General features: G+C 44.8%; 1 protein-coding gene across 2 annotated transcripts; it reads left to right on the top strand.

The window, feature by feature from the left end:
• Window positions 1–14,429, top strand: csrnp2 (cysteine-serine-rich nuclear protein 2). Of its 2 annotated transcripts, none has more exons than XM_061258006.1 (5): window positions 1–668; window positions 7,312–7,500; window positions 8,147–8,409; window positions 8,689–8,985; window positions 9,494–14,429. In XM_061258006.1, the coding sequence occupies exons 2-5, from the start codon at window positions 7,323–7,325 to the stop codon at window positions 9,914–9,916; spliced, it is 1,161 nt and encodes a 386-aa protein (XP_061113990.1). In that variant the 5' UTR covers window positions 1–668; window positions 7,312–7,322; the 3' UTR covers window positions 9,917–14,429. The 2 variants fall into 2 exon arrangements, with proteins under 2 accessions (XP_061113990.1, XP_061113989.1); XM_061258005.1 differs by lacking the exon at window positions 1–668 and adding an exon at window positions 5,380–5,498.
• The last annotated feature ends 661 nt before the right edge of the window (window positions 14,430–15,090 follow it).

Here is a 15,090-nt window from a genome sequence, read left to right as displayed (position 1 = left end):
ACAGGAGGTACAGTACACGTTCCGCAAGAAAACTGAAACATTTTGTATATCGTAAAGGGCTTAAGAGACTCGTGTACCTGAGACAACTTAAAACGAATAATTGGAGTAAAACGATCATGGTTAGCTTACAATCACAGAAATGAATAGCCTATGCAACGGACTTTTCTTTTGACTTGCAGCTTTTAAAGGGGAAAGAAGAAAAATATAAATCACGAACTCCATGCCATTGCAATTTAATTTGAACGAAAATGCAATTTAAGCTAAAATGCTCAATTAAACGCTGAATACATCTGGATGAAGTCCTTCGCTGATCCCTCCCGGTTAATCGCCGGCTTGATTCATTCAGTTGCCCTTACGATACATTTCCCATTAAGATACATTTCATTTCCCATGCTGCAGCGGCATTTTTCCCTGTGAATAATTGTGAGAAACCGAAATATAGCGTGTAACCGCCGGGTCTAATTCTACAAATGATGCCCTATTTTCCCCTTGGGCTAAAAACGCTTCGCAAATGTCCTTGTCTGCAACCAGCCAGCGATAAAGGGAAAAGATAACGCAGTAAGAAGAAAGGACACGAAAATCCAAGCCGGAAACAAGTCAAGGAGACAAATTCTTATTTAATAAAAGGAGCGTATTGCGAGGTGAAGCTGATCTCAGATTCTCCGAAGGTAAGTGGCTACTGTTGTTTCGTGGTCCCTGAGTCAGTTAGACAGTTACTATAGTACTACACATGAATGGAAGACCGAAATAGTAATGGGGGAGACGGGGCGTGCGGAGCTGGTCTGTATCAGCACGACACTACTTGAGATGGTTCTGTCTTGGAGCCGGAGCTAATGCCAACCCCTACAACGGTTTCTCCAATTACTGTAGCCTACTATTATCTGAATTGAATTTAACCACGCCAATCTCAAGTTTCCCCCTTATTAGTGCATGAGGATGTATTTGCCCAAAACCTCAATGGTGATGTCCCCGAATGTTTTGCTGTTATGTCAAAAATAAATGTGTTCACGAAAAGCACAATCTTTGGCATCTTTGGCCATTCGCCAGTGTATGGGTGGAATGGGACTTGGCCTACAGTACGTAATCATTCGCATACAGTACTGGATTCTGCTTCCTTCTCGTCTTGTCTGTAGTTGTACCCAAATATGCCATGGATCTCTGTCACGGCGAGTTATTTTTAACCAAATTACTATAACTTGATTGAAACAAGATCCTGTGTCAAATAACTATGCGCATTGGAACTCTGGCCAAGCTAGTCTGATGCTGCTGATGTATGTTCTGTATGTTTGGTTTATGTCTCACTTTATTCTTGGCCCACTTTAGGTGTGATTGTGGTTTGCTCAGAACCGTATGTATAACAATAATTGGCACCGAGATTCATTTACTGAACCGCACCCTCACCAAAAATACAAAAATATGACCAAATTAACAGTACTGGACTTAAATTGGACTGTTTTTAATTTATGGTATACTATTCAATACTGGAGTTGCATTGTCTGCATTGTTATTACACAAGCCCATGCAGTACTTCTGGCCTATACAAATCTGGAGTAAAAACAAAAATGTCTTAATAATAAATTGGTATTTTCTTAGTATAAAGCAGTGGAACATGTTGAATCATAGCAGCTTAAACCGCATAAAAACGGGAGAGTAAGCAGGTAGGTCACATCTGGGAAAAGCATACATTGAATATCTTATTTCCCATGTGAGGAGATTGGAGAATCTAGAGTGGGTTTAATATTTAGTATGATTTAAGGTGGGAGGGCACTGGTTAACAGCCCTCTTTTTTTTTCTGCTCCACAGTCCAGAAAGTGTATTACTTCTGGCTACACCACTCGCTGTTGGCACAATACTGCACATCATAAGTATTTTGTTTATGAGTTCTAAGGCCATCCATTAAGCTCAGTCTGAGACTAAATTCAATTTGAATGAAGATTCATGAATGAAAAGATAACTTTAGGGGTTTTCACTGCTACTGTTAAACTCAGGGTAGTATTTTTCTGGACTTATCCTTATCCTGGAAGGTTAAACACACCCAGAAGAATATTTGTTTCTAGTCATCTGTGTGTACTTACACGGTTTGGTATAACAATGACTGCAGACCACAAACTGGCTACCCAATCTCAAAAATGGCAGCCATCTCTAAAATGGGAACTGATGGGATTTAGATGTCTGGAGACATCTTGCTAAAAATGTCTCCCAAAATTGGCCCTTAAATGCAGCCTTGACTTAATTGGGTCAGCCATTTTGATGCATCCCTCTCTCTCTGCCAAATGTATGTTTCCCTCCCTGATTTTCCTCTCCCAACTTAACCCAGGGCACTCTGTTCCTATTGGCACTTTTTGATTTGTGGCCTACTTGGCCTCCTCCTCGTGATTATCCGTCTTGTCCTCCAGAGTTATTGGCCCCAGTTTGCGGCTAGTTCCTCAGCTTTTGGTTTGGTGCTCTGATCTGACTGTGACACAGTGGCTCCATTGAAACATTGTAGATTTCCACTTCAATTCCATCATAACCAGTAGTATTCCACCTGTGTACTTACAGATGCAAGTGTATAGCCAATCAAATTAAAGGGGTGATTTAGTGGCCAGGAGTAAACTGGGGTTTAACACCACCTAGCCTTTTCTAAAAGTGCTTACAGGATCTTAGACCATCTGTGAATCTCAGCTGCAGGATAGAACCTTCTAGAGCACTTTGCTCCCATTACTGTGCTGAGTCATTGAGTTTCTATACTGGCCTGTAAACACCTCATGCAGCAGCAACGCGGGTTCCCCCGGTCATCTGCCATCCACATACTAACCAAGCTCGTTGCTGCTTAGCTTCAGCAGGTACCCATGAGAACGGTACCTATAGGTTGTTTGGGGTTTGTTTGTTTTGGGTGTATGGATACTGGCTGTGCCTGCCAATTTGAATCTTCCCGTTTTATGAAACTGCATGGAGTGAGTTGTTTGTTTAATTCCTGGTATTTGCTGTCAGCTCTGTCTTCCAAATAATTCTGGTGTGGGTACTGGTAGATAAACATTGGGCTTCGTTTCCAGGAAGCGGGGTGTGTCTCTCTACCAAGGACTAGCTCTTTAGCTTGATGCTATACCCAGGAGGCCAAAGAAGGAGCTGGTTTTATTGAGGCAACATGTTTGGGAGACTCCTAGAGCTGTCATCTAAAATTATAAAATAGTTCTGCACTATATTTTAACTTTTATTATTGGATTAGAGCAATTTGAAATGGTAAAATAAAAAGCACTTACCAATTGTTGCTTCTCATAATGTAATAATTTGAGGTTTCTTTAGCAAATGTTACATTTTGTGCAGCCGCACAGGGTCGTGATATTTATGTTGGCAGGCTCTCGTAACCTTCAGGCAAATCAAGGCCTATATCGATTTAGCAATCATCCACCCAACTCCACCTGGGTGCTGAAGGGGCTTCTCGAGGGGTTAAAATGCAAGCCCTCCCATAAAAACATCTGACACCAGTCATTGGTGCCAGAAAAACTTTTATTAAAGAAAATCTCCACTGGAAAAAATGTTGAAATGCTGAGTGGCAAATGAAAACTAATTTGGTTGCTGTATCGAAATTGCTTGCTTATGTTCTTATTTGCAGTTAAAAGGACTGTGGCCTTTGCTGAAGCAATGCACTCTCTCTGACTCCAAAGCTTTCCTTTTTGAAGTGGCAGGCAGTGACTGTTCTCAGTGGTTTAAGTCACTAATTTGATTTGAAAGGCATTCAGTTGAATGCAGATACAAATGCAAATCAACAGCCCTGAGAAACACACTCCTGATTACAGCTACTGGCCCTCCCAAAAAGGGAAGATTTGCAACCCGACTCAGTAATCCCAGAGTGCATTGCTTCATTGTTTAACAAAGCCCACAGCCCCTGAAAGCAATTTGAAAGACACAGGAAACAAATGAGACATATTCAATATATTATTTTATTTTCTGAAATTTGAATGAATAGTTTTTTTCTTTTTGACGTTGGACTTTTTTGTTAGGTTTTTTTAGATTACTTTCTTCATTCTTGAAGAGTGTCGGTTTTCTGCATGCAGACTGAAATATGACCGTGTTTGAGTTTATACACGGTCATGGTCGTGGACATGTTTTTCTGTTCAGTGCAGCTGCTGCTGCGTTTGTGGTGCCGTTTAAACGCACTGCAAGTCTTTTGGATTTTTATGTTGTGGTCAAGGCACTATAATATTGATAGCCATTTTTACATGCCATTTAAATGTTTCATTATTGAGACAAACAGGTATGTGGGTCTAAAATTAAAGGGGCACTTCTTGCAATGAGAAAATGGGCTATGTGCTTTTATTTTATTGGAATTTGAAAGAGCGAATGTGTTTTGATGTAAAAGTGTCTTTTTATACAGCAGAGTCTGTTGGGTCAGAAGAGAGAATTCAGCCCAGGGTTCATCTCTAATAAACTGCATGAATGTTATCTCTGACACGAGTGGTTTAATTAATTTTCATTGGGCACATGAAAATCTATTCTGTGTAATAATTATAATGTACCAAATGCATCCTAGGAAGTCATTGGGCTTGTGAAAACTTGAGATGCATGTTAAGTCACCTTCATTCACTTAATACATTCTACAAGCATACATTCTATAAGCACACCTTTTTGACAAGAGCCAGGGTCTGAGATTTCACTTTCCATGTGCCTGAATACAGTCTTTTCTGGTGAGGCCAAAAGTACTTGTTTTGGGGCGTGTGTTACAGATCTCGTACCCCGCTGTGGAGAGGGGTAATGCTCAAAGCCACTGGCTTTACCTCGTTTAACCTCTAAATTTGGCTACATTGGCCCCTTTGCAGAGCAAAAGCCTCATCATTATGGAATAGAGAGGGGAGATCTGCTGGTCCCAGGCGCTGGTGTAAACTGCGCTTTCCCACCATTGCCATGGCAACCGTTGTCCAGTCTGAAATCTTAATAGCATTTTTTATTCCCGGACGGAGGGCGGCAGCGAAGGCAAAAATGAAAGGGGAGGGGTCGGAAGGTGATGTCACCTTGAGGGACCTGGGAGGCAGGAAACAGCAGTGGGTTTTGACAGGAGCCTCCAGACGCGGTTATATTGTGTTGGGGCTGCAGCTTGCATGCCCATACATCCTTTCCCCGCCTGCCTCTGTGACCGAGGCTTGGGTAAGTTTTTATTTATTATTTCTTCATTCCTGTATTCCCCCCCTTCAAATGCCAGGCTGCCTCCACCTCAGCACTGCTGCCTCCACCACCCAGAGAGAGGGCAGGAGCTCATCATGTTTTCAGCATCTCTGCTGCTCCGGCACTCATTTGACGTTGTTCACTTGTCAGCCGATTTGCATTTTCATGTTTTAGGTGAAACGTGATCAAAAGAAGTACGTTCGTCTCATGCCACTTTTCGAGGTGATGTTGGACATTTTTAGAGCGCAGGGAGGCTGGCTGCGCTGCATATTCAGAGTCTGGATGTGAGAATATGCTAATGAAGGCCGCTCAGCCACTGGGGCCATTTCCCAGAATGCCTCACACTCACCCCAGAGGTTTGCTAAAGCCAGTTTTAATGCTGCCACTCATGGGTTTACTTTTGTTGTTTTGTAGCATGTATTTGCTGGTGTGTTCAGGCCTAAAATGGGTTTAATTGTGTTTCCCTTTTGCTGTAAGATTCAGAATGATATTTAAGAATGTCTCCTTCAGTGCAATTGTTTGAAATGAAATTAAAAAAAACATTTTAAAAACTTCTTGGCATAGCCATGTTACTCCTGTTAGAGACCATTTGTTAAGATAAAGATATATACAGGGCCCTCCATAATGTTTGCAATTTTATTAACCCCTTAAATATCACCCCTTTTCTTGACACAGGCTTAAAAATGTCATGCCAAAAAAGGCTTACTATTCTTAAAGTAGGTTATACAGATACAACGAGAGAGTTTTAACGCTTTCAAACAGTATATTCTGTTACCATAGTGATTGAAAATTTCACCCTGAAAAAAGGAATGATTCTTGAGTGGCCCACTTAAGAGGTTAAAGGGTATTTTTATACATTTTGTTTTCACCATGCATTAATTACAGCAGTGTTTATACATAGTCCCCCCATTTCAGGGCACCATAAGTGTGTTTGTAATTGCTCAGGTGTGTTTAATTGTCTCCATAATGCAGGTATAAGTGAACTCTCAGCACCTAGTCTTTGCTCTAGTCTTTTCAAACCTTTGGAAACGATTCTTGCTGCTTATCAACACGAGGACCAAAGTTGTGTCAATGAAGTCGATTAAGCCATTATGAGACTGAGAAATGAGAATAAAATGGTTAGGGACATCGGCCAAACCTTAGGCTTACCAAAATCAACTGTATGTAACATATTTAAGATTAAAAAGAGCACTGGTGAGTGTACTAATCTCAAAGGGACTGGCAGGCCAATGACAGTTTTTGCTAAGAAGTACTTAAAAGGGGCACCACAGTTCTGGAAAAAGGTCTTGTGGATGGATGAGAGAAGATGAATTTATATCAGAGTGATGTATGGAGCAAAGTATGGAGGAGAGAAGTAACTGCCAAAGATCCAAAGCATACCACCTCATCTGTGAGGTGATGGGGGTGTTATGGCCTGGGCATGTATTACGGCTTCTGAAGTATATAGACACATCCTATCTGATGAAGTTCAAGTGAATGCCTCAACTCATTGACCGGTGGTTCATTCTACAACAAGACAGTGATCCCAAAAATACTGCTAAAGCAATGAAGGAGTTTTTGAAAGCAATGGTCAATTCTTGAGTGGCCCACTCAATGACCCAATCTGAACCCAATTGAGCATGCCTTCCATGTGCTGAAGAGAACCTAAGGGGACTTGCCCCTGAAACAAGCATGAGCTAAAGATGGCTGCAATACAGGCCTGGCAGAGTATCATCCGAGACAACAGCCAGCAACTGGTGATGTCCATGGATCTTCAAGCAGTCATTGCATGCAAAGGATATGCAACAGAATGACCACTGTATAAACACTGCTCTAATTTCTACATGGTGAAACCAAAATGTATTAAAATGCCCTTTATTGTGTGCACTTTACCCACGTTATGTTTTTATTACAAATCTCAAATTGTGGAGGCAAAGAGGCAAATAGGCAAATAGGCAAATAAATAAATTATGGGGGTTTTATCCCAAATATTTTGGAGGGCACTGTGCATAGATTTCTTTTTTTTCAAATTATAAACATATTGTATGCATATTCAGTCTCCAAATGACAAATGACCAATACTAGGTGGTGTAATGAGCAGGTGTGAGAGCGAGTTGCTTTCCATTGCTTTATCCCCTCCCTGACCGGTTATGTAACGGGTCCCTGTGTCTCTGCCCCTGTGATTGACAGGCGGTGAGGTGATGGAGTCTGTGCGGACTCTGGGACTGAAGCGCAGGTTTGAGGAGGTGGACCCCGGCTCCACCTGCTCTACCCCCAAGGATTCAGACGATGAGGTCTCCAGCAGCGACAGCGCAGAGAGCTGCGACAGCCTCAACGCCCCCTCCTGCTCCTCCAACTCCTCCAACTCCTCCCTGACCCGTAAGAGTGCGCCCCTCACCCCCTCCTGCTCCTCCCTGACCCGTAAGAGGAGGAGTCATCCGATTAATCTCAAAGTTTTTATCTTTGTGGTCAATCCCAGCACTTGGAACTTCCCTCTAGGGTCTTTCAGTGCACTTGTCCCTGGTCATAGTTATGCACTTTGTTGTACGTCGCTCTGGATAATGCCTGTAGTGTAACAACTGTAAATCTGCAGTCTGAATGAGAGAGAAATGTTGAAAAGATGTGCAGCCCCTTACAAGAGAACCCCACATACAACCTCTCACATGCAAACCCCACGCAAACTATAATTTAATCCGTGCAGTCCTGCATTCCGTGCAGTCCCTCCGTCTCCTTCATAATTGGATTTCTGTGGCTTCCCTGCTCCCTCCTCTGCAGATGTTAGTGACTTACCCCACCGCCTCCCTCTTATCCTTCTCCTCTCCCCCCCCCCCCCCCCCGCATTTCCCCTGTTTACCCATGAATGTCATCAGTCGTTGTGTCTCACTTGATAGGGCCATGAGTGTGTGGCCTTAAGGCTGAACATTCCCTCCTGCTTTCTGCTCTCGACGCGTGTGCGTCCATAAAGAGCCTCCTCACGGTCCTGCTTCTCTCTCTCCTCCTCTCTCCCCCCGTCCGTGACGCGCAGCCACCTCCATCCTGCGGCGGAGGGTGCCCCCGATGGGTGGGAAGCGGGTGCGTTTCGGCGCGGTGACGGTGTTCTACTTCTCGCGGAGGCAGGGCTTCACCAGCGTGCCCAGCCAGGGGGGCAGCTCGCTGGGCATGGCCCGTCGGCACAGCGCCGCCCGCCGCTACACGCTGGGCGAATTCGCCCGCGAGCAGGAGCACGGCCACCTGCAGGCCCTGCGGCGCCACCTGCACCAGGAGAAGCTGGAGGCGCGCAAACGCAAGGTGAGGGGGCAGCGGGGTGCGGAACGGGCAGGGTGCGGAACGGGCAGGGCACTGCGCTCTGTTTATTTGAGTCAAAGGCCGGTGACTATTCTACAACCTACAAGCCGCAGGAATGCCAGTGACTATATGTTCATTATGTTTTGCTTAGTAATTTACAGTTTGGTGTGTGTGTGTGTGTGTGTGTGTGTGTGTATGTGTGTATGTGTGTATGTGTATGTGTATGTGTATGTGTATGTGTGTGTGTGTGTGTGTGTGTGTGTGTGTGTGTGTGTTCCTCAGCTCACGCGTAACGGCACAGTGGCGTGTGCGGCAGCAGAAGCTCTGACCCTCGCTGACGTGTCGGACGAGGACCTGGATGTGGAGGGGGTGGAGGTGGACGAGTGCTTCTTCCTGCAGCCGCTGCCAATCAAGCGGCGCCGGGCCCTGCTGCGCGCCTCCGGCATCGGCCGCATCGACGCCCGCGAGAAGGCCGAGCTGCGCTCCATACGCCTGTCCCGCGAGGACTGCGGCTGCGACTGCCGCGTTTACTGCGACCCCCGCCACTGCAGCTGCAGCCTGGCCGGCATCAAGTGCCAGGTGAGGAGGAGGAGGGGGAGGAGGAGGAGGAGGAGGAGGAGGAGGAGGAGGAGGGGGAGGGGGAGGAGGAGGAGGAGGAGGAGGGGGAGGGGGAGGGGGGGGGGGGAGGGGGAGGGGGGGGAGGAGGGGGAGGGGGGGGGAGGAGGAGGAGGAGGGGGGAAGGGGAGGAGGAGGAGGAGGAGGAGGGTGGAAGGGGAGGAGGCGGGGGAGGGGAGGGGATTGGATTTCCTGAGCCTGGGCCTTCAGTAATGTAGGGTCTGCTGGTTTTGGCACAACTGCATTTTGAGCTATTCCTCCCTGCATGTGCTAACCCTTTAGCTTGTGCTCATGCTTCTGCGTGTGCTAACCTTCCTGCATGTGCTAACCCTTTAGCTTGTGCTAACCTTCCTGCATGTGCTAACCCTTTAGCTTGTGCTAACCTTCCTGCATGTGCTAAAGCTTCTGTGTGCGCTAACCTCCCTGAGTGTGCTAACTCCTCAGCGTGTGTTAACGCCTGTCCCATCTGCAGGTGGACAGGATGTCCTTCCCATGTGGCTGTACTCGGGACGGGTGCGGGAACGCGGTGGGACGAGTGGAGTTTAACCCCCTGCGGGTGCGTACCCATTACCTGCACACCGTCATGAAGCTGGACCTGGAGAAGAGGAGGCAGCTGGGGGGCCTGGCGGGAGAAGGGTTGGAGGAGCTCAGCGCTCCCTCTGCCCAGGCCGTACTCCCCGACCCCGAACCTGCGGCCTGTCTCCCTTCCCCCCTTACGGATCACCTGACCCAGCGGGACAGCCTGGCCCTGGAGAACGAGGAGGCCGTGCATCACCTCCAGAGCGCCGAGGAGAGGGACCGGAGGGAGCAGGAGGAGCAGGGCGAGGGGGCCTGCATGGAGGGCAGCGTCGCTGCCTTCGAAGGAGAAGGGAGCCTGCTGCACTCGGAGGCTTAGCTCCGCCCTCTCGCCCGCAGATGTTTTGCACAAAAGCGCACTGAAAACGGCGTATCGCCTACCTTATGTATTCATAATATTCCTGTACAGAGATTAAATATCAGATGAAATATTAAAGATGGACTATCAGAAGTGTGCATGTACAGAGTAGGTGAGAGTAGGAGAGGGGGCAGATGTTACCGAGGGCCACAGATGGGTATTGCATTTCCCAAGGCCTGTCCCATAATGAGGAAACTGACTGTATAGAGGCTGGTGCTGGCTGTGAATTGGACCCTTTGGTTGCGACCTGAAGTTCAGGTTTATTTGGCGGTTCGCCACTCAAGCTTGAGTTTTGGCAGAACTGCGACTTACCTCGTCAAATGGCAATGGGATTCACGCTGTTTGTAAAATGGCCGACAAGGTTTGCGAATAATGGACGTGGAGATCGCCGGTATTGTTTTCTGAAAGGAGTGTCGCTCCAATGTGCCCTCTCAGGCCACGTGAGCCACTGACGTGTCCCCCTCTGCTAGTGGACCAATCCTGGGAATACTTGGTAACGTTGTATTTGTACTGTGTCATGTTCATCGAGAACATGAAAAAGACCAGAAAGCGCTACTTGTTTACTGTATCCGTAAACTTGACTTTTCGTTTCTTTGTGTACTATAAGACGGAGGCAAACCAAATATGCAGGTTTGCACAGTTTTTTTTAATTTAATTTTATTTTATTAACTGCCTTTTCTCCGGTCGCGGCATATCAATTACCTCACTCAACCCCATCCTATTGTGATTAAATCACAATATTGGTTCTGCCTGGACCAATGTAGCCGACATGAAAGTCCCATTAATGAAAACCTTAACAAGATTACATATTCATTTTTGTTTCTACAGAAAGGTTCCATTTGGTGTACTGTTTCTGCAAATAATTTACCTTGCACAAGCATGCAACTGGGCATTTACTAGTTCTGTGGATAGTGGCAGTCTTAGTGCATTCTCTGAATGCAGGTACCTGGAGAATGACCAAAACGTTATACTAAAAAAAGAGAAAAGTACAGAGAGAGAGAACACTAATTTTTCCTCTTGAAAAGATGTTTATGAACAGTTGAGCTCACTGAGGAGTGAGTCATGTGATCAGGGTATAAAATACAACCATCTAGTTACTGCTACTGTAAACGAGCCTGCAACTGCTTGTGAATGTGGTTGTATATGGGCACGTTCAGCCACAATCGATGTCTATACATCACTACTTAAATATCTTCTCTAAAATGTGCACAATTGTCTCTAACAAGAAGGCACAAACAAGCAGAGTAATATTAATGTATGTTTTGCACAGTGCTGAGTCATTTTAGTTGCTGCTCAGGTGGTATGAGCTTGGTTCCCTTGTCTGTTGTTGTACTTGTCTATTTTCCGTGTTTGTGAACAATAATTGGCTAGATGAGTTTTGATCTTATTTTCCAGAGGAAGGAAATAGTTTTATTTTAATTTACACAGGGCTCCACCCTCAAACCTCACATTTCTTAAATTGTATTAACTATTTTATTTGGGGGTTTATTGTTAATTATGGCCATAAAAAAAAAGGTGTAATATTTTGTATCTCCATTAATCTGTGTCAGTCAGTCCTGTACATGTTACATGTAGGTCTGTGGCAACATTAGGTATTCAGTCAGTTAGTGCAGCACTCACAACACTTTGTAAAGGTTATTTGTCCGAGTGCATTACATCGATCATTGCAACTTTCTCTGTCTTTATACAGCTGACTGAGAAAGTATTGAAATGTCAAACGAGTAGGCATCTTCTCTTGAGCTACGCGTATGTGAGGCAGTAGATATATTGCCATACTGTGATATATTTTGTGTGGTGATATTGGCAGTGATGTCTCAGTTCGTGTTGATTCACACGTTCCTTAACATTAGTTCTCCTGTTCGTTGATATGACTGAAAAAATCTATTAAGTCATATATATATTTTTAATCTGATGTAAAATTGCAAAAGGATAGGGCTGCTGTGTGGCTCATCCAGTTAAGGTGCTGTTCCGGTGTGTAGATGGGCCCCACGGTCAGGTATCGACTCCGCACCCTGCCTGCTGCTGAGCTATCTGTATTGTGCTCCGGGGTCATCGTGATGCATTGCATTACATTATTGGCATTTTGGCAGACCTCCAGTTGATTTGACCAAGCAGGAGACAATCCTCCCCTGGAGCAATGCAGGGTTAAGGGCCTTGTTCAAGGGCCCAACGGCTGTGCGGATGTTATTGCGGCTACACCGAGATTAGCCACCGACCGATTAACCACCGACCTTGCGTATCCCAGTCATTTACCTTAACCACTACGCTACAGGCCAGTTGATGCATCAACCCTTATTGGCTACATGCTATCACATAATTGTTTACGCTACGACTTTTTGAGTGTTTACATTCACTTTCTTGCTCTTATTTGCCTGTCGGCTAATAAGGAAGTTATTGCTGCACCTTGCGTAGTTAGCGCTGTATAGCCAGACGGCACTGCGGGTAGATGTGTGAATTACATGTGGGTATAATTCATATATTCATGCCCTAACCACTTTGATAGGTTTAAGCGTATCCATATAGACAACTAGGTAGCTAGCCTTCTTATGGCTATAGCTACCTAGCTAGCGGGCGGCTATGAAGTTAAAAATAACGTAATGTATATGTATGCAGGCGCACAACGTAAACAATCGTGATAGCGTTGTATCCGATAAGGGGTCAATGCATAACGATTACCCGGAAGGTGATGCAGAGATCTCGGCTGATGCATATTTCTCCACCACACCAGTGCTGACTGTGGCTGACCGCCCCACAGGCCACACACAGTTGGCCACAGCGTCGCCCATTGTGGGAAGGATGGAGGGAGGGCTGTCTGCACTCTCCAAATTCCATCGTGCTTGGCTTGTGAATATCTCCCATTTTAATGTGCTCAAGTTTATAAGCAGAGTTTGGGCAAGATCAGCTGCATTCTCCCAAAAGGTGCATTTGTTTTAGGTTTTACTTTTGTTTTCTTTCTTTACAATTTTAGCTGAAAACTGAGCTAACCAAGATAAGGTTGTTACATAGATATATGTATATTCCGATTGTCTTAAAGACTGAAACTCCCTTAGGATTGTCGAGTGAATGTGAGCATTATTGATGACTGTTGTTCCTTCAGGCAGCAAGCAAACCAAATCATTTGACCAGTATTCAGCAGTCACATCTCCTGTCTCTGTTAAACCGAATGTGCATTCATCGCAAATGGGGAAAAATGGTTTATTTATCTGATTATGCGATGTAGTTCCTTAGACACCCTTATCTGGTGTGGCAGGCATACCGCAAATGCGTTCTCCAATTTATATTACTGTAGCAGTTTGAAGTACTGCAGGAGGTGTGCAGTAAGGGGTGCAGCAGCGATGTCACACCCATGGTTTGAACCTGTCTGCTGTTTACAAGTGTTGTCCGCAGGGCAGGAAGAGCTGTAGGGGGCAGGAAGAGCTGTAGGGGGCTGAAGTAGGCGTCCTGTTGCTGTCCCTGACTTATAGACACTGCTTTCTCACTGCCTCTACTCACCTAGTCTCACCTGGGTTACTGGGTGCCTTCAGTTCCTTTCTAAAGGCATGTTTTGACTTGGCTCTACAGGACAAAACTGGAGTTGGACAGTTGGTTCAGAATGGACCAGAAGATAAGGGGTCATCTGTGTTACCGTGACTTTGTTTTGTTTTTTTCTTCCTCTGTTTGACTGAACATTTAACGTGTGGTTATTGACACGCAAATTTTGGTTAATCCATGCAGTGCTGGCTGTTAAAACCCCTCTAAACGCACGTACTGTAAATGTGCTGGACCCGAAACTGCTCTAAACGGCCCCTTCCCCATGCTGTCTCCATTAACAACAGACTCCTGATGTGCGTACTGTAAACTCCATTGCCCTTCTGTGAACACAGTCCTTTGTGAAGGTCCGAATGGTACCGGATGAGTTCTGTAATTCTAATACATTGTGTGAGCTCTTGCATGCTGCTTACCTAGCCATTAGGGGGCACTCTCTTCATTTAACTGCTAATGAAACACAGTTATAGCTGTAGAAGCTGTATATTAAGATGGGTAAACAATTCAGGGGAAACTGCCAGCCATTCATAGAGCATGTTCAAGGGCACACATCATTCATAGGCCTTGTCTGCTAAATTATTTTAAACCTTATTCATTTCTGTGATCTCCTAATTTATGGATTAGCTGCGTTTAGAGGTTTTCCAGTCTTCAATGAGGACATGGGCTTGTGAATCCAACACGAGTTTATGTACAGCCCATTTTGTAACATGAGTCTCTTCTGGAAGATTTATTCAAAGCATGAATTTATATTCAAAATAGTCATTCTTTCAGTCCAATATGAAAGCATTAAATGTGTGTGTGTGTGAGGGTGAGAGAGAGGGAATGATTGTATGAGATAAATTTGACTAGTTGGGAGGACATTATTTAACTGAGAATTTTGATTGTGGCCTAATAAAAGAAACCTTTTTTATATAAAAATGCAAAGCAAAAATAAAAATGCTAAAAAATATCATTTGAATTTTAGTTTTTTTATTTATTTCTGTGATATACAAAGGCAAATTTGCATATACCAAACAACACATGAAAACAACTAACTTTGAGTAACTTCATCTCAATTAGATAAACAGCCATACTTGATTAATTGAGTTTAATGCCAATTAGTAGTACTATATGTACTTGAGTTTCCCACACAATGTGAGCGCACTAACACAGTTCCAAATGGAACAAATGCTTGGTGCTTGAATTGCAGTCACAGTAATTTGGCAAGGGGAACAGTGCTGAAAACTGGAAACATGTGAGAAACAGAATCAGCGCAGAAGAACTGCGGTCCAAGCTTGTGACAGAGACTTAACTGTATAAACTGTAGAAACTGTACTTAACTGTATAGTTTCTACAGCGCCCCAAAACTACATGGAGTCAATACCTCTGTGCCGCAACCTCCACGCAGATGGTACAGTGAGAGCTTCACAAAGCTGGTATTTATGCTTGGGCCGCCATTTAGAAAGCACTCGTATCCAAGGCTAATGAACAAAGCTACACAGCCTGTTGTAAAGAGCATAAATCCTGGACCCCTGAGTAATGTGGTCTGTTCTTTGACTCTTCCCTTCTCCGGATATCTAGATGGGTTTACCTTTGGAAATAGCCTTCAGGTCTGAATATCTTTGCCAACT

Source organism: Conger conger, chromosome 10, assembly GCF_963514075.1.
Source record: "Conger conger chromosome 10, fConCon1.1, whole genome shotgun sequence".
Lineage (NCBI taxonomy): Eukaryota > Metazoa > Chordata > Actinopteri > Anguilliformes > Congridae > Conger > Conger conger.
Note: the sequence above shows the minus strand (reverse complement) of the source record. Positions and strands in the feature narration are given on the sequence as shown.